Raw genomic sequence first — 21,218 nt, forward strand, 5'->3', positions numbered from 1 at the left:
CCCCCCCCTGAAATGGAGGAGGGGGGGATGGCCTGTACAATCATCCCCCCTGAAATTTGAGAAAAAAATGGAGGAAGCAGAAATGTGATTGTATCAATTTTGGCATACTGCATGACGTTCGTACGCCCGCCTTCAGACAGGTAACAGAGCTGAACAGTATTCTATCTTGTAGGATAATGTATACATAATTTTCTCAAGCGCTCGCTCGCTTCGCTCGCTCGCGAAGAAAGTAATATCGACATAAGGTATGGTCCAGATGTTGACAACGTCAAATAGCATAGGCTTATACAGTGGCGGATCCAGAGGGGGGCGCAGCCGGCGCACGCCCCCCTTTATTTTTCGTAAAAAACAAAAGAAATAAAAAGAAAAACAATGAAATGAAACCCGGAAATGGCACCAGAAATATTAGTCACGCCCCCCCCCCCTTTACAGAATTCCTGGATCCGCCCCTGCTTATATGTAAACATGCTATGAAGCGAGCAACTCGGGACCATCTGCAAATTATGCACGAAAACAAACATACAATAACAACAACTCTACCGCTATAATTCAACCCCCCCCCCCCTCCAGTTCCTGAATCATTCGTGAAACGATGATGACTCTGATACATCTATGGGCATACCCAGGGATTATCAGGGGCGTCGAATGTATCGGGGGGGGGGGGGGGGGGGGGCAAAGGGGCATTTGCCCCGCCCCTACGGAAATGTTGGGGGCAGACAAATCATTTGTCCCCCAAGCAATTCCCGAGATGAGGACAAATCTCGAACTTTCTTGTTTGTTCACAAACGAACTCTTAGATTCCTTATCAACTGCAATATTCTTTCGAATTTTCAGTTTGGTTTCAGAAAACAGCATAGCACAACCCACGCTTTGTTAGCTTTCATTAATAAAGTAGCACATGCTTTAGACGACGCTTCCCATACTATAGGTGTTTTTCTCGACTTCTCGAAAGCGTTTGATACGATAGACCATGATATTTTGCTTTATAAGTTAAGCCATTACGGCATTCGTGGGACAGCTCAAGATTGGTTTAAAGACTACCTTACTAATAGAAAGCAATATGTTTATGTAAATGGATATGAGTCTCTTTTGAAAACAACTTCTTGTGGTGTCCCTCAGGGTTCCCTACTTGGCCCGTTATTATTTATCCTGTACATAAACGACCTCCAAAATTCGTCCCAGATTCTTTCTTTCATATGCTTTGCTGACGACACAAATTTATTTCTTTCACATCGTAACTCAAACACGCTTATACATATGTTAAACAATGAACTGAAACTTGTTCAGTCCTGGATCCACGCAAATAAGTTGTCACTAAATATCGATAAGACGCACTATATGCTTTTCAGCAATTCTCTGAACTCTGTTTCTGATTATGTTAAGATCAATGGTATCAATTTAAACCAGGTAGATAGTATCAAGTTTCTGGGACTTTACATTGATAGTGATCTATCCTGGAAAATCCATATTAACTATTTAAGTAAAATTTTGTCCAGAAATATTGGAATTTTAAACAAGCTGAAATATAATATCCCCATACATATATTACAAATTATATATTCAACAATGATTTCCCCTTACCTCAACTATGGAATTCTAGCATGGGGTGATTCGTCCAAATTTTTGCTTGATTCGCTATTCCTTCTTCAAAAACGCGCCATCAGAATTATCAATAACGCCGGATATTTATCTCATACAAATGAATTTTTTCACAAGAATAAAATTCTGAAATTGATTGATTTGTTTGATTACAATCTAGGTATTTTCATGTATAAGTACTCAACGAATGATCTTCCTGATGTTTTTCTTCACATGTTCAAAAGAAACTACTCAGTTCACAATTATCCCACCCGCCAACGGGACGCTTACCACCTTCCACGTACTCGCACAATTTTCGCGATGAAAACAATTATGTATGCGGGACCGAAATACTGGAATGACCTCCCCCCTGAACTCAAAGGTTGTTTATCACTATCATCCTTTAAATGCAAATTAAGACAGTATCTATTGAATAATTACGCTACATCAGCTCATTGAAATTCTGTTTTGTGCTGTCCAGGACTATCCCGTTATACTGTACTCCAGGGTTGTTGTCATGTTAAACCAGACTTTAAGAGCCCAGCTGTTTGCGCCCTTAAATTCTATCACTGTGTTTATGTATATTTTTCCTTCTTTAAAGATAGCTGGGACGAGGAAACAGTTGGTATTTCACATTCTCACTGCACTGCAACTGGTTGTTCGATGTCTTTTTTAATGGATTTGCAGGTGCATGTGTTCCCTTCTTAATACACGCAATGTACACATTTCTAATACTGTCTGAACGGTATCATTGTTATTATAACTATATTAAGTCATATTGTATTGCCAGAACGACAATGGTTCATCCGCCTATATACAGCATGTGGCTTGTCCGATCCCTAACCTGCACTAGAGAAGAATTTGCTATATAACTGTATATTTGTACTTTTTTATTTTGTTTTTCTCTTATGTTCCGGTCATTGTTGTACCCGTGCTCCCCTTCTCAATCTTAAACTCGTTTTTAACCGGGACCTACGCTCAACAAGCTCGCTTTTTAAGTAGGTTCCTTCATATTTCTTTAGCATTCATTCACAGATTCCAAACTGAACAGATCGACCACTACTATGTTTTACATATTTGCAATATTCTATGTATGTCATGTATTTCATTTAATTTTGTTATATTTGACGTAATTTTTCATCGAGAAATATGAAAATAAATTGAAATTGAATTGAAATTGAAATTTATGGAAAATATATTGTACAACTACCGCCAGAATTATGCTCCGGATCGCTGAATAACAATCATAAATATGCAAAAGCTCCGCTACTGGGTCCCTTTCGATAGACTTTGTACACTTTTGAGATTGACGTTTTATTTCCTTATATTAATCAAAGAGTGTGCAGCAGATCTTTCACTTACAAAAGCTCCCTCATATGCAATGGCGTCGATGGAGGGGGAGGGGGATGGTTCCCACATAAAAGTATTGGGGACAAACAGATCATTTTGCTCCTCCTCGTAACTCCCGAGATGTGGAAATGTTCTTACTTTTTTGATAGACATGATAGAAAACTGTCTAAGTATTTCACCCAAAGATGGCTGAATTTCAATTCTGAAAATACAAAATCTCCCTCGCGTAAGAGGGGGATAGGCCTACCCTCTCCCATACCCTCCCCGTTAAGTCATTTCTACTTAATACACTTTAGATTGACAGATTTCAAAATGCTTCATCTAAAGTGTGCACCAGGTCTGTTACTTCAGTTTAAAGAAATGCAAATGTTCCTTGAGTGGGAGAAGATATCTAGATACTTTCAATTAACGGAGGTCCCCCCCCCCCAAAAAAAAAAAAAATAGTATACACTTCTGGATTGAAATTTCCCCAGATTACATCATAAATGTGTTTACGAGATATTTTCATCTGAATTCTAAAAATGCAAAAGCACCCTCGTATGCAGGGGCATGCAGTGGCGTAATTACGGGGGTGGGGGGGGGGGGGCATGTACCCCCCCCCCCCCATCCGCTGGTAAAAAAAAAAGACTTACCAAAATGGTAATTCAAGGGTTTAGTAAACTGCTTTTCAAATCGACATGAAAGGGTGATCAAGATATAAGATATTTTCTGAGATTTCTTTTAACCATAATTAAAGAGGTATATACTGTGAAACATTGTTCAAAAAGCCCGGAGCCGACAAAAGATTGTGATTCAGCGTGATTCCTGGTTGGCATTCGGAATATAAGCAGGATGTGCGCACTGTACTCAGAACATCCGAACGGCAAAAAAGAGTCGCTGCAATGTTGTGCAATGTGATGTAGAATGTAAACCTTTGTACCTTTCGCTTCGTTATATCAAAGCTATCGATCATTGATTTTGCAGTGTTGCTTTACATACTTGTCTATATTAAAATGCCTTGCATTGTCAATAATAAGACTTGACCTGGGCTATTTCCTAACTTTTTCATGCATATAAAACACCCACACACAAACACAAACAATAAGGGGATGCTCTAAAGTGCAGATTTTCGACATCCTTCCCCCGCTTGGCCACTTCGACGCCACCTCGCTGGTCATACCTCCCCCAATCATGAACATAAACCGACACCCTTGACTACCAGTGGCAAATCCAGGGGAGAGGGGGGGGGGGAGCGCACCGGCCCCCCCCCCCTAATTTCCAAAGCGAAAAAATGAAGCTACAAACGGCAGTTTTAGGACTGTAAAATTTTCAAGCTACCTCGCTCTCCTGATGTTGCTGCCAGTAATTGCCAGCAATTGCTCCCGGTGCGCCCCCATCCCTGAAAAAAGTATAGCTACAAACGGCAGTTTTTGGACTGTAAAATGTCAAAAATTTCAAGCTCACTCGCTCCGCTCCCTCGCATTTAATCGTTATGTCAGTCTCCTGATGTTGCCGCCAGTAATTGCCAGCAATTGCGCCCGGTGCGCCCCGCCCCCTTAATTTCCTAAGCGAAAAAATATAGCTACAAACGGCCGTTTTTTGGACTACACAATGTCCAAATTTTCAAGCCTCCTTGCTTCGCTCGCTCGCATTAAATCGTCATGCCATTCTCCTGATGTTGCTGCCGGGTAATTGCCAGCAGTTGCGCCCGGTGTGCCCCCCCCCCTTAATTTTAGGACTATAAAATGTTCAAGCTAGCTCGCTCTCCTGATGTTGCTGCCAGTAATTGCCAGCAATTGCTCCCGGTGCGCCCCCATCCCTGAAAAAAATATAGCTACAAACGGCCGTTTTGGGACTGTACAATGTCCAAATTTTCAAGCTCGCTCGCTTCACTCGCTCGCATTTAATCGTCATGCCATTTTCCTGATGTTGCTGCCGGGTAATTGCCAGCAGTTGCGCCCGGTGCGCCTTCCCCTCCCCCTTAATTTTCAAAGTGAAAAAATATAGGTACAAACGGCAGTTTTGGGACTGTAAAATGTCAAAATTTTCAAGCTCGCTCGATTCGCTCGCTTTTGATCGTTATGTCATTCTCCTGATGTTGCTGCCAGTAACTGCCAGTAGTTGCCGCCAGGTGCGCCCCCACCCCCTCAATTTCCAAAGCAAAAAATATAGCTACAAACAGCCGTTTTTGGACTGCACAATGTCAAAATTTTCAAGCTCGCTTGCTTCGCTTGCTCGCATTTAATCGTCATGCCATTCTCCTGATGTTGCTGCCAGTAATTGCCAGCAGTTGCGCCCGGTGCGCCCCACCCCCCTTAATTTCCTAAGCGAAAAAATATAGCTACAAACGGCCGTTTTTGGACTGTACAGTCAAAAATTTCAAGCTCGCTTGCTTCGCTCGCTCGAATTTAATCGCTATGTCATTCTCCCGATGTTGCTGCCAGTAATTGCCAGCAGTTGCGCCCGGTGTGCCCCACCCCCCTTAATTTCCTAAGCGAAAAATAGCTACAAACGGCCTTTTTTGGACTGTACAATGTCAAAATTCATGATCGCGTTCATGATTTTCAGTGTAAGAATTAATACAAGAAGTTCATCTGAATGATACCATTTTATAGGCAAACTTGTTCAATAATAATCTACATGAAATGTACTGCTACCTTAAACATGTTGGACTGTTTCAAGTCGATAAAACACGCAAAAAAAAAATGCATCAAATTGCACCATCTATCTACAACATCAATATGCAAAAAGTTCTCCCTGTGGGAGGGGAAACCACCCTCCCCCCTCGCTCGCATCGCTCCCCCGCATCTAACCGCTCCCCCTAAGATCAAATCCTGGTTACGCCGGTGATAGGCCCCACTATTTTGTAGGCCTTCACAGTGATGTCGCACAGGCGGCGCAAGAGCTGAAATACCACGATGTAGTCATTCAATTATCTATGAATATGTCTTTTTCTTACTTGTTTTTTGATAGAAAAAAAAATCCCAAATTTCACCAAAAGTGTGCACCAGATCGCTGAATTTCAGGTCTGAAAATGCCAAATTTTCCTCGTGTGGGAGGGGGATACCCCCCTTCCCCCCGCTAGGCCGCTCCGTTCCCTCGCACAATATTCAAACTCCAAGTCCCTCCCCCACCCCCACCCCATCATTAAAACGGAACGATGCCCCTGGGATGATTGCTTTATTGACTTAACTCAAGAGAATTGAACAATACAATTAATAGCTACAGGAAAATATCTACTACGTTATTACATACAAAGAAATAGATATCCATATTAGCATTTTATTGAATTTATTTGGTCATCATTCAGGACTGCGCTACGTGTTTGAAAGGGGGGGGGGGGGTGTCAAAATCGCCTGTCAGTCAAGAAGAAAGAACATCAAAAGACAAGAGAAACAACAACAAAAAAGTCTTCATACTTTTAAAGTTTGATTTTCCGCCGAAAGTCGGCTGACAACCAAAAAACAAACAAACAAACAAAAACAAGAACAAAAAGTCTTCCTATTTTTGCTGCCACTTCCCTCCCACTTTGCATGGAAAAGAGTGGGACATTTGATCCCTGTAAAGTGTGTGTGTGTGTGTGGGGGGGGGGGGGGGCAAGCTCTCCCCCCCCCCCCCCCCCCCCCCCCCCCCCGGGCTGCGCCGGTCCGGTTATGGTCTTGTAATCGTGATGATGATGACTATCGCCGATCATCCCCCCCCCCCCCCCCCACTCCTCAGTACGGATTTACGCCGTTGCGTGATAGATACGTTTCAAAAAGACGTAAACACCTAAAAATCACATCATTTTCTGGTCGTTATATGACGTGCGATCAGTTTGACCAGTTGCGACCAAATCAAGACGTCTTTTCGACGTCTGTCTGCTATGTGGGGAATTGTAAATAACATTTCAAGAATCAATATTACGAAGAAAACTCGATGACGTCATCATGTCTGAAATGAATAAAGTTTAATCAATTTCTTTTTGGTGCTGTTTCTGACATTCATTTGCTGGTATCTCTGTTGTTTTAGCTCAATATTATCCAAAATTCGGATATGATGTACTTTGAACACTTTCCTTTCAAGTCCGTGTCATTGTTTTGCAATTTGATGGCGTCATCGTACTGGAAATTGCGATGAAAGACAAAGACTCAAAATCAGCTAAATTTAAGTGTTATGTCTATGGGAGGTGACTTTTTCCACAACCATGCATTGACTTGACAACGTTCTAGCACCTGTATCTCAGTTGATTTTGCTCTATGTCTTCTAAAACCTAAGTATAATGATTGTGGCTCACACGATAAGCTGTAGTAATGATGCATTTTTTTTTTCAAATATCCATATCATGTTGACAATTTTGTAGTTTAAAACTGAAAATGAGAATGGAATCTTAACGAAACGATTCCCGATTTATCTTTGCAACTGTATATTGATCGAATCCACACGGCCAGTTGTGTAAAGTTGAATAGCGCCATCACAGTCAATCACAGTCACTCGTAACGTATTCCCGGCTGGAAGTGCATGTTCGCGTACGTCGGCACGTTTGATTTTTGCTCTATTTCATTTCAAAGTCAAATATGTTTTACCTGAGACGACAAATTTTCTGAATTTTGCACAGAAATATCGATCAGACACCCTAATCAGGGCAAAAAGTTCAATGCCAAAGAAATTTGTGTTATGAGTTTTGCACACGATCTTCAGGAGAGCCGTGTGGCGTAATCGCTTAGCACGCTGAGCACGCTGCATGTTCATAACGCCATATCGGAGAAGTTCGAGTTCCGCAGGACTTTTTCTCTTTTTCTTTCTTTTTCTTTTTTTTTCCGGCAGTTCAGCTTCACTCCGATGTAATTTATTGTATTATTTCATCAAGTATACGCAATCCCCTGAACACAGCTACTCTATAATTATTTCCCTTGTTTTGCATCGGAGTTTGGAGGTTAGGTTTGCTTCATTAACTTTGTCACACGCAATGCTGTAAATTGCCCCTTGAAACAGTGCCCCGCTTGCCACCTTTCGTTTTCTCTTTCGTTTTCTCTCCTTTTGTTCTTGTTATACTGTATCAAGATAGGTAGGAATGTGTACCTTTGCATAACTAGCAGGAATGGGCACTGAATTAATTAACTCTAGTCCAGGTGTATCCGGGTGTATGGCGTGATTGGCTAAACACAGTCACGTGATGGAGGCACATTCGATAGGCTGCGTTCACATAGAAGTATTCCGTATTCGGTATTCGGTATTTGGTATTCGGTATTCGATATTCGGTATTCGCTATTCGGGCACCGAGTACAACGTCACCCGCACCGTCAAATCACCATCCCATGCAGTGAGGATTTCTTCCTCCTACATCCTAGCAAATCTTATTAACAATTTCTAAACTGCATCAGAATGTCAGTCTACATCCTTATTTTTGCTAAAGGGGAAATCCAGACCAAAAGTGTCATTATTTCATAAACGAGAGACGGTATACGCTGCAAGAAAATCGAACAGGCTCGATTCCCACTTTGCTATACTTTTCGCAGCTATTCGGTACTTTCGAATAGTGCCCTCCTATGTGAACTGGTGTGAGGAAATCCTATCGTTCGATTCAAGCTATTCGCGTGCCCTCGAAAAACGAGCCCGAATATCCGAATAGTATACTTCTATGTGAACGCAGCCTTATGTTCGCCCATGGGCGAACATTCTAATGTTCTCCTATGGGAAAACAGTTTCACGTAACAAGTGGCAGAAGGCCCATAGGAATGCGCTCGCACAGTGAATTTGGCTCTGCGCTATACGCGAGCGAGCGATCGAGTGCGTTGTGCTGGTGGTTGACGTTGGTGTATTTGACGTGTATTTGACTAACCCATATGATGTAACAGATGATGACTTTTGTTGTCGAGAACATGTACCAAACGTTCCACCTTCAGGGTTTGAAATGCTATTTGGGGAGGCCATAAGTCCCTCATTAGCATTTCAAATCCTTCGGGTGGAACATTCGGTAGTTCCCTCCCCCGCCAGTCATCATCTATGTAATATCATAATGAGGTATTTCTTGCCACAATGTGCCAAGTGTAGTGCGTATGACGGGGTTCTGTGTCTTTTATTTTCATCATGGCTGTTTCATTAGTAGCCGTAGCTGATATGTATTTTTGGCATCTGGGGCAGTAGAACAGATCAGTATCAAACTGGAATCACCCTGAGTCATGTGGTAAGCATTCAATTTCATACATTATATTTCTTCTTTAAAGTCAATCACTACTGATCGAATTACACAACATTATAATATGGCACGTTCCACTGGTAGTTTAGGGAAAGGGAAGTTAATGCACGATGAAATCACATGTGCATGAGTGTTACAATTGATTTCAGAGACTTCATTGTTGTGTGGTAATGGTGGTGGTGGTGGTAAAGGAATCAATGCTTTTGAATCAATGGGACAATCATTTGCATCAAGACCGTATTCCCGTATAGCAATACAGTGCATATTCAAGCGGACACGTTTGTTATCCTGACGTGGACATTTTTCTTTTTCTTTTCCTTTTATTCAAGAATGGTTATGTTTAAAGTTTTTTTCTTTTGTATGTGTGTGTGTGTGTGTGTGTGTGTGTGGGTGTTCCTAGGTCGAGTGGTAGAGCAGCGATTAACATTACGGTTTACGGCATTTTGTAAGTTAGTTTCTTCTCTGACATTAAGTTAATGGTTTTTAAATTCGACATTTTCTGTCTATTTGTCAGTTTATGCTAAACCACTTCTATATTACATCTAATACATTTGCTTCATTTGTCACACGCAAGGTTATAAATTGCAGTTGTGCAGTTTTCCCTTTGCCACCTTTCGTTTTCTCTTCCCTTTTCGATACGTTTGTTTTTGTTATACTGCAGATGTGAATGTTTACATTATTAAACATAACCATAACCCAACTCGACTGGGAATGCTAACTGAATTAATTAACTGTAGGCCAGGTGTATAGCGTCTCCCTCATATCTTTGAAATTTCGGGTTTTTATTAGTTCAACCAACGAAGTTGTAGACAGGCTTTATGTTGCTGTAGAGGTATCTCGTGCCACATGAGTGGAAGGTATACATTATTTAGCATTAGTAAAGAACTCTTTCAAGGTAAGGGATTCTGTGTCGTTCTGCCTATGAAAAGGCAAAACACTATTTTTGTCACTCCTTTTCCTCTATGATGGGTGAAGGGTGTTGTTGGCATTTAGGCAGTAAAGAACCGAGTATCATGTTATAATCCTCCTGAGTTAGGTGCTAAGCGTTCAATCTGATATATCTTTATTCTTTATCAAGTCAATCACTGCTGATGTATTACAGTATTATGTTATGGCACATTTCAAAGCTCAAAGCTTATAAAGCAGAGTTTATGCACTATACAAGTGATGGTGCATGAGTCCTACCATTGATTTTAGATGCGAAATTATGGTATGCCTATATGCAAGGGCGTCGTTGATTTGGAATTAGTGAGACAATATGCTTTGCACTCCTTCCATTTCTAACTGTCCCCTTTGAATATGTGTCGATCACGGTAGATTGTCATAAATCATCATTCACGTATAAGCTTACGTTCAATACTCTTGGTTAGAGGATAGCTGTAGTTACATGGTTACTGTCTCTTTGGCCAGAGCCGTATGTTTGGGCCCGTGAAGTTTCGAATAATGAGCCTCATAGGATGCACAGCAAGAATGGTTTTTCTTTTGTCTTTTTTTTTTCTTCAATTGAGGTAATGCCACTTTCTTCCAGGTATAAATAACATTGTCATGTAAACCCACACACTCGCTCTATATCCCTTTGTTTTGTATAGGAGGCTTCATTGCTTTTACTGCTGGTAAATCTCACAGGCTTAATAGCTGTAAGAGCTCTCTCAATTGATCATAACAAGATTAGAGGTAGTCATATTGGTTATGTAAATAAAGGTCAAAGGACATATTCTAAAAGGCTGATGTTAAAGTCAAGATGGTTATCAAAACCCTTGATTGTCATGTCTAATTAGCTCGTGTCGAGGATCACTTGGTAAATGCACTTTACGTACTCAAAAAATCTTTAAATTAACTTAGTCGCACACGCACGGAATTTTAAATAGGTTTGTTTGACACAAAAAAAAAAGGGATCTGAATAATGTAAGCCCCCGAAAATGTAACAACATATATAAATAGTACTTCACTGCGCTATATCACATTCTTTTCTTTGTCGATCACGGATGGCCGACATCTGATGACCCCATCACCGTATCACCTAACTCGTTTTCAGTGTGACAAGTTTCATATCTCGTTTTTTATTACTTTCACTTTTTTAAATCCTTATATTTTTGCTTTTTTGTGTAGTAACGTATCACGTCCATATTTTGCACACATGTGGACCTCGATACCTCATGGGTCATTTTGTAAAATAACGACTTTTTGGTCAGACGCCATTTTGGCTGTACAAGGTAAGGTCAAAGATAAAAAAAGAAGAAATATCTCGTTCTTGTATCTTTGTGAATATTTGGCGTATTGCCCCCATGTTTTGCTAACATATAAATCACGTCAAGAAAATCATTTCATAAGATAAGGGCTCTTTCTTCAGACGCCATTTTGGATGTGCAAATGCTGTTAAAACAAATATCTAGCGTCTTTTTTAGTGTATGCTCTATCAAATTCTAAATTCGGTACCCAAGATGACAGGTTTGATTCTCTTTTCTGGATGAGAATCTCAACATCACATGCCCATCCGCTCCCAATATCACAGATGAAACCGATCGGGACATGTGTGGCGAGATTAGGACTTAAATCATTTATTTCAAAATATATCGGATCACCTAATTTGTCAGTCTTGACAAGATTAGAATCTTTTCTTTTTCCTTTTCTTATTCAATTGAAGTTATTCCGCTTTTGTCCATAAAGGAAGTCACATTGTAATGTAAAAGCACCCAAACGCACTCACACGCAATTTATTCATGTATTTTTATTTTTTATTTTTGTATTGGAGGCTGCATTGCTTCCACTGCTGCAAAATTTTTCCAGGCTTGTACAGGTGGAGCTGTGCCAACTGATCAAATTATATAATGACTTCAAGACATGACATGACCATCTCGCTTATGCAAATAAGGGTCAGCATTCATATTTGAAAAGGCTAATGTTAAAGTCAAGATGACCCCTAAAACATTTTATTGTCATGTTTCAATTTCTTCATGTCGAAGTTTGATACTTTGTGAAATCGATTTTACTCGCACACGCTCACACGCAAGAAATTTCCCTTTGGCTTGTATTACAGGAACAATTTGTGACCCGCTACAACAAAAGGATCCTAAAGTCGGGGAGAACCATTTTCTGAAATTTGCATGACGTTATTCCCTAAATCTTCTACTTTAATTTCATATATAGTACAACCCATAAAAATACTCGGTTGCGGAGATATCGATGATTTTATCAGCGCATGTCAAGTGGTTGAGGAAATCAATGTTTCGAGAAAAACGCCTTCAAAGTTTTCCTTCCGACGCTATCATGATCAATGGGAGGCGAGACAGTGTTCACCATTTGACAATAGAAGGCATGCTCCTAGCTACCTCCCGCGATGTTCATTCAAGCTTAGCGCCAGCGGTCTACGCACTGCCAATCAGTAATTAGGATGCCACGCACTGACCAATGAGATCACTCCCTCGTTGCTAGGGGTGGAGTCTAGCTGCGGCGCTAAATCCAAATCTTCGGACACGTTTCTGTTACAGGTTGTAAGTTAAAATTCAGAAAATCATGGCCTAGAAAAACACGGATTTATTGCCTTTCCTTTTATCATTTAGCTTCGAAATTTTGGCAGATGATAGACAAAACATTAGACTACACAATTATGCCGAAAACAGATATCCGATTGTTTTGACGAATTTTGATGATGCGACTTCAAACTCGATATTCTCTGCTCAGCCGTCAGCGACTTTAGGATCCTTTTGTTGTAGTGGGTCACATTTGATCACAATTATGTATAGGTACATGTACATAGAACTCGTCTTCACGAACGTATCTCAGTTCACTCTCAGGTCGCTGTAGCACATCCTTTTCGTTGTTAATTACGGGTGACCAATATCTGATGACCCCAAAGCGTATCACCTTACTCATCTTCAAGTGACACGTTTCATGATTCGTTTACTGAAGATATTTTGATTATTATGCTCTCATATACGTCTTTGTTGATGACCATGAATAAACGTCATGTATTATTATCACGGTGATGATTAAAGGGATGGTATGATAGTGTTAGTGGAGATAAGGATAGGGCTTTTAACTGTTTATGCGAAGTACCAAGATACCATTTATAAGCATACTATTCTAAGTGGAATATAAAGTTTATTGATGAATATCGGTAATGGAATGGCTGAGAAATCCAAAATCACACACACACACTCACTCACACTAAGTAAAACAGAGCGATCATAATAAAAGGTGGGTCCCACCTCTTTAGTAGGTTCGCTTTCTTTTTTAAATCTTGGCCATTTCAAAACCAGTATTCATCAAAGAAATGTTGAATTTCTCTTGAAATTACATGCTCTTTCACATTTCATGAGATGTTTGTCATTATCTCAACCCTGCCCCCCCCCCCCCCCCCAAAAAAAAATAAAATAAGGTCTCAACCAAGACTATACGATCCCTTTAACATCATAATCAGAACGATGAATCCTTGCATACTTTCTGCTGCGGCACAGTGAATAAGACAACGGAATGTCAATCCGAGGTCCGTAGTTCGAGTCCCCGGCTTTAGCGGTTGTGCCCCGTAGCAAGGGATGTTATCCTTATAGCCTAGTTTTTCGGATTGAACTTAACAAAGTACTCATTGCTTCCTTAGCAGCCACTATTAACAAATCATAATACCAAAAAAGAAAGAAGATTAAGTTTTGCAAATCACAATGTGTCGTCCCTTTTGGAAATTTACTGAGGTAATGAAGTCATCATTTTCAAATTCCCCTTTTTGATTGTGGAGAAAGAAACTTCTACCCGTAAAGTCTTAAAGTGGCATTTGTCAGTTTATTATCTCATAACAAACATTTGATACAGAAAATAGGCCTACATATCTTACGGTACTCTTAAATTTCCTATCGAAAAACAAATTTAGTTAAAATCTGTGAGACAGTTCTGGAATATAATTATGTTAGGCCACTACATCGTCACCTCATATGATTTGCATATATACTGTAATAGTAATTACTACAGCAACTGTTTGTAAAAAACACGTGATGGTGTCGCCTGTATTATCAGTACGAGTTGTAAAAACTGTGTATCTCCATTAAATTTCGATCGATCGAGGGGTCTGTGGTTGGTCCTTTACTATTTCTTCTATACACAGCCCCTCTGTCTTCAGTAATCAACTCTCATAACGATATTTTACATGTTATGTATGCCGACGATACTCAAATCTACATAATCATACAACCAAATACCCAAGTCGAAGCACTCTGCAAGCTTAGTAGATGCGTTGATGATATCAAGCAATGGTCTCACGATAATTATTTGAAATTGAATTGTGTTAAATCGGAATTTTTATATGTTCATTCTCAGTTCAGGCGGGGTAGCTCTCTAACAGAATTTTCCTTTGAAGATAGTACTATCCCCATCTCTCAGTCCGTCAGAGATCTCGGAGTTATTGTAGATAAGCATCTGAACTTTCAACAACATATTAAGAATTCATGTCGTTCTGCTGCTTGGGGTATTTGTAAAATTGGTAAAATACGTAAATTATTGGATCAGTCTTCCACGGAACGTCTCATTCACGCATTTGTTTCCTCTCATCTTGACTACTGCAATTCCCTTCTTATTGGTCTCCCTGCTTCAAGTACTGCACCACTTCAAAGAATTCAAAATACAGCTGCTAGGCTTGTGACCCTTACAAAAAGATCTGACCACATTACTCCAGTTTTCCAATCCCTCCACTGGCTCCCCATCCATCAACGTATCACTTTTAAAATCCTCCTTATTGTTTACAAGATATGTAATAATCTTGCCCCATCTTATCTTAAAGATTTAATTTCCTTCCGCTCCTCCACTTCAACCCGTTCTCTTCGTTCTTCCTCCGCTCTCCAATTATCACGTGGTCCCCGCACCTGTACACGTTATGGTGATAGGGCCTTTTCAGTTATTTCCCCACTTCTTTGGAATGAACTCCCTTTTTATATTCGTAACGCTGAAAATGTTGATAGGTTTAAGTCATTGTTGAAAACTCATCTGTTTACACAACCTTAATTTTGCTGTTGTTGTTGTTGCTGTCGTTATCATAATATGTACATAATGCTGTATTTTGTTTTTACGTTATATATATTATTTTTCCCCGATTTGATGCGCTTAGAAACATCAGTATTAAGCGCTATATAAATGTTATTCATTATCATTATCATTATGTTTTATTCGTCACCATATGTTGCCAATGCCAATCATTGCAATTTGATTGCGATATGAAAGACAGCGCTGCATTTTTGAAACCTCTCCCAATTCAAACCAGTGTTGTTGTGTTTTTTTTTTTCATTTGCATATATTGCATTCTTACCGTATTGACGATAAGTAGTTACGTATAAAACACGCGAAAACGCAGTCAGAAACGAACGCACGCATACCACAAGTATACTTCCGGAAGGTTTTTGGAGTGTTTATATATTCAACGTATTGTTTATGGTGATATAGGGTATGTAACGTAAAATTAAATTTGTGTCTTGACTAAAAAAGCGTAATAACAGCGTAAATGTCCCACATCGCATACTGCTTAATAGGGTGCTGATTTTATTGACTGACAACTCTTCATTGCACCCATATCTTTATGGCTTGTTTTGATTTTTGACTGAAATGAAAACATCTATATCGCATCTTTTCAATCGCATGACTGTAAAGATAGAAGATAAGTCAGCACAACACTGACGGATTTAAAGAGGGAGAATTTGAGTCTGACAAAATTTCCATTCTAAAGTATGATTTTGCACACAATAGTTAGGCTATGTTGCCATTACCTGAAGATGAATTTTTGTTATTGAAATTTAATATCGAAACTAACCCAGTCCAAGAAATATGCCATCGTTTCTGTATTCAAACTTTACCCTTCGCAATGTTTTTCCCCCTCTTCTCCTCACGTTTATCTTATTCGCAGACATCTTCTTTCCCTTCGGTGCCAGTGAAGGCGACGCCTTCTTGCCAGCCAATGATGACGGCTCCACATCCGAGCTACAAATATCGGTGGTCTTCCCCTTCTTCGACGATGACCACGATAGTCTTTTCGTAAGAGCTCTTTTGACTAATGAAATCTCGCAGAGCTTTGCAAGAGTTTTCAGTGACTAGAAAACCAAATACAGCTTCCACATGCTGCATTTTCATACGCACTTTATTTGATTCTTATCAGCTGAAACGATCTTTTTCTCAAGCACATGGTCAAGTCTTCCACTTCCACTCGATAACTAAAGTTCAAAGGTTTTTGTAGTGACGTGCTTTAAGTTCTTCCTTAAAACTTAGACGTACCCCAATTGTAGATGACGTCACACGAGAAAAGAATCTAGAATTCACTAAGATTCATGATGTCCAACACAGACATATCCTGAGATACATACATTGAAACTCAAATTCACACATGCCTGCTCCAGAGATTAACTTTATTTCGATACTTGTCCTAGGTTTTGAAGTGCCGATAAATGACAATAGTTGTCGGAAAACAGGATAATTTCAATGATTATTGCTTGCAAAATCGATTTTTCAAAGGGCTCTTGTTACTAGTAACGTCGAATACCAAATGTTCAATGAAGGATCATAATAGCAACTAAGGTGATTGATCAAATTTAGCTAAGTGAGAGAGCGGTCATAAAAAGGGTAATTTTTGTTCTGATTTTGGCAGGTTAACAACAACGGCTTGTTGTCGTTCCTGGTAAGGGTCGGACAGTTCACCCCAGACTCGTTTCCCCTAGGAGATAGCCGGAGATTGATCGCTCCATTCTGGGCAGATGTGGACACCAATCACGGTGGCACGCTGTGGTTTCGGGAAGTTCTACGCCTGAGTCAGAACGAAGCCATGTTCGAAGAGGCCGACAATATAATTCGCAGCGTTTTCGTCTACATGCGGCAGTTCACGTCTTCCTGGCTCTACATCGCTACATGGGACAGGGTGGCTTTCTATGGGACTTCCAACCCATCTATTGTGAGTTTAATGTAACATTTGTATTGTGTCATTCTATTTCAATGTAAGTTATAGATCTAGCTAGTTTTCTCTAAAAATATCCATCACACGATAATTACCGAGCTCTCTAAGCACGATTATGAGTAGGTATGTTTATCACAGGGGACGAAATATATGGTTATCACCTTTCGTAACCACTGTTATACTGTCGTTATAAAAGAGATCGATTGACTTCTATTGATATTTCGACTGCCTAATCATTCCTACTGTACTTACTTAAATTACATACTTTCATTAATTTCCTTGTTGTCAAAGTGACGTCATGTTCCCAACAGCACTGTCCACCCAGTAAAGTGGTATTACGTTCAATAGTACCATTCAATCAATGAGCTTTTAGCTCTCTGTGCTTCATTCATTTCAGAATTTAATTCTGGAGCCGATGGTCTAATGGAGAATGGACTGTTCAAAAAATGAAAAAAAAAGAGACATTCTTGCAAGTCCATAAATACTTTGCGCAGTACTTGTTCGTGAACCTAGTATAAATCTATCTTCAATGATTCAATGATACAGTGCTCATCAAAAAAAAAAGGGGGGGTACTAGGAATCCAACCTTGGAGGGCTACGATTTCATAATTGTCAGCTATTAAGAGCGCAATGTTAGTTGTGAGGAAAGGGGAACTCTTTCTCTTTCCCATGATACCTAATTATGTCAACAAATGTCATACATGACTGAGCGCATGAACTTTAAAGGCAATAATGACAAATTGCACTTTTTCCAACTTTAAGTGTTATCGTGAAGAGACAATGAATGTCCCACTGAATGGATGAGATTTGTCAATGTAAATGGTCAAGTAAAGGGTCCAGCCTACACGACTGCAGGGGGCGGTCCCCCCCCCCCCCCCCCAGATTTGGACCGGGGATTTGGAAGGCGGGAAAAAAGTAAAAAAAAACAACTGCGTGTATCCTGTATGCAAAAGCATGAAGCGGGTCTCCCTATAAGATTTTCATCAAATAAGATCATAATTCTTTCAACATTTCACTCGAAGTGCGAACCACCAGATTGTTAAATTTCAATTAAAAAAATGCAAAATCTCTCTTGCTTGGGAGAGGGATAGCTCCTCCCAAATCCTACCCCTCTGTGCCCCTTTCCCTATAGCCTTAGAACGCTTTTCAGACTTATAGAGTGCTTAAGACTTATAACTTATATTCGGAAAACTCAAAAGTTCCCTCATGTACCAGGGGCATATTCTCGTTCAATCAACTTTTTCCTCGCTCAGTTCCCCCAATCACTTGGGGTTTTTTAAAGTAATTTCCCTAATATTCCATAAAATATGCGTATACGAGATATCTCAATTTCAACCTAAAAAAGGCAAAAGCTCCCTCGTACGGGAAGGGTGGTGATAGCACTCTCCCACGCCTTCTCCCCGCTAGCCCCCCCCCCCCCCCCCCCCCCCGCACTGCATTCAAGTAGATTGTGGCTAAACTTTGAACACAAGACAGTTTTCCAAATATGCCGCAAAATGTGTGCACCAAAACGTTTAACTGCAATCAGAAAATACAGAATTTCCCTCGTGTAGGAGGGTGAATAGGGCTTATCCCCTCACACATCCTCCTGCTTTGTCTTCTTCCACAGACTTGCTACACTTCTCTGATTGACAAATTTCGAGATATTCCAACAACCGGTCATGTGCGCCAGATTGTTGAATTACAGTTCTAAAACTTAAAAAAAAAAACACCTCGAATATGGGAGAGGTATCTAGCTACCCTCCCATTGCTTGGTCATCTCTGTAGACTTAGTACACTGTAGGGAATGACAATTTCCGAATTTTTCACAAAAAGTGTACTTCAAATTGCTTTATTTCAAATCTAAACACGCAAAAACTCCGTCGAGCGGGAGGGGGATATCCCCCTCCAACATCCTCTCCCTAAGCTCTACCTCACTAGACTTTGTACAGATACACACAGATAATGCACACTCGGAATAAGAGCTTAATCCCGTGATTTATCTAGTAACATGCACCCCCTCCCCCCCCCCCCAAAAAAAAGAAGAAAAAATAGACATTTATGTCCATTATTATTTTTTCTTTCTTTTGCGGGAGGAGGGAGCTGGAAACAAATCTACGTATTGCACCAAAAGTTTGTACCAAATCGCTGAATTTCAGGTCTGAAAATGAAAAATCACCTTCGTGTGGGAGGAGAAATCCCCCTTATCTACACCCTCGTGTGGATGAGTTTTCTGTTTGATTGCTAAACAGACAGCGATCATGATATTTATTGTACAGACAAATTGTTCAATACGAATATACATCAAAACATACTGCTCGCAAAAGATTGATTGAAAACAGCAAGAAACAGCACAAAAAGTTTGGCACAAAAAAAAATTTGCAGCCCACTGAGAGACAGATGGACAAACAGTTACACGCAAAACAACAAGAAACAAAATAATAATTATCATGAGACAAGACTGGGACAGCAACAAGACTACTTGTAGGGAAAAACTGACTTGACGACACGAGAGGAAACAAGACTATACACACAGAGAAATTAGGGTTCTGTTAGGGTTCATATTTTCACCCTACGAGCAAATCTAACTAAAAGGCACCTTATAGGGTTCGGGATGGGTGTAGGGGTGCAAATCCGAACCCTAAAGGGAGCCAAGTCTTAAGGGTTCGAATTTGGAACCATTCCATAGTCTTTCCCGAAAGCTGACATGTGGGTGTTGAATGGTGTTTGCTTGAAATGCCACACTATTTTTGGATATTATCGTATATTTTTAATTGAAAATATAACTACACGTTGTTAAAGAGTAACAGTGTCATCAGTAATACTGTACTAAAAAAAATACTACTTGAATTAAACATTTGTTTTTTCTTCTCGCACCGGGATCAAGAATATCATTTCAATGACGTTATCATAGAGTACACGTATCATGCGTGCACGCGTGGACCGTTCAGCACATACACTTGGTCAATGGCAAAGCTAAAATCGCATGCGCACGCCACGCCGTTGGTCGCGCGGTATACGTAGTTACGTACGTACGTGCATACTACTGACGTTCCTCGTTTGAAATGGACAGACGACCGTGAGGTTGGGATGATGAATTAATCTTTTTGATGAGCCAAACGTTGTGAGTAGATAGTTGTACTATAATTCCGTTGAAAATATTTCACAGTAATCGATGATGATATGTGTGAATTATGCTAATCGAATGCTGAGTGGTGAAAACTGATGCGAAAGAGTTGTATCGAGGTACATGTGTACTAACATGTCAGAAGTGCGATCATACATATCAGGTACATACAGTAAAGCATAGCGAATAAGTCAATGAAAGTGCACAGTAATACGGAAAGCCTCAACCAAGGTACTAACTACGACCAACAGCCCCATACGCATAGCCATAGCGTAATTACGCTATGCGTATGGGGCTGCTGGACGCAATTACCAAGGTACGTACGTAAATTGGTGACCGGATATAGTCGCATCATATTCGTTAATAGGAATTATTACGTTTGAGCCGAGTTGAGGCTCAGTTGGATATTGGTTTCTGTGAAGTTGACACGAAGAACGATGTAGGCATGTATGATGTGCCTAATGAAGAAAAATAGCGTTCCTGGTTCATTTAGGAGAATTTAAGACATGTATGAAGATTGAAGTCAGAAAATTTAGGTTGGCCTTGACTCCTTGTTGTCTATCAATGAAAATAGAATGTGTGTTATAAATTAGCAATGCCATAGTCACAGAGCATAAGCAATGATACACGATATGTGAATTTAGATAATATCTACTGGAGAAGTTGCATGTGCTAGACATGACATAAAATAAGTCACACAAACAAGGTATGTAAACAGTAAATCACTTCAGAAGTACAACTACTTGATCCCATACTTTAGCAGGTAGATATTCCAATATTGATTGTATGTTGAACTTTGTTTTATTCAATTACAGGTTGAGCCTTGCTGATCCATGCTGATGCATGGTGTTAGCTTGGTCTCATACTGGGCCAAAGGGACCTGTGATTATTCATCATCGAGTTCACTATGCATCAAGTTCAATAATGGTCTTCAGGATGAGTGATGCAGGTCAACCTCGAGAGACTGGTGAGCCATATAGGATGCCAGAGCTGGAGATGGAAGATGTTCAGGATGTCAATCCTGGTTCCTCGTTGAGTCAGTGTGGAAGCCATGCCAGTCCTTCTGAGAGTGATGGCCAGAAGGGCATACTATTTGGCAGCTGAAGCAG

The 21,218-nt window shown here is 40.2% G+C and overlaps 1 protein-coding gene across 1 annotated transcript in view; it reads left to right on the forward strand.

Annotated features, from left to right (window-relative positions):
• LOC139708449 (uncharacterized) overlaps positions 1-21,218 on the forward strand; it is a 99,268-nt gene that overhangs the window by 14,084 nt on the left and 63,966 nt on the right. Inside the window, exons 3-4 of the mRNA XM_071620399.1 lie at positions 15,966-16,093; positions 16,701-17,000. Coding sequence (XP_071476500.1) covers positions 15,966-16,093; positions 16,701-17,000 — 428 coding nt within the window. The remainder of the gene's footprint in view (positions 1-15,965; positions 16,094-16,700; positions 17,001-21,218) is intronic.

The sequence above is a fragment of the Diadema antillarum genome, unplaced genomic scaffold, assembly GCF_040938485.1.
Source record: "Diadema antillarum isolate AM-2024a unplaced genomic scaffold, OU_Dant_1.0 seq00001337_RagTag, whole genome shotgun sequence".
NCBI lineage: Eukaryota > Metazoa > Echinodermata > Echinoidea > Diadematoida > Diadematidae > Diadema > Diadema antillarum.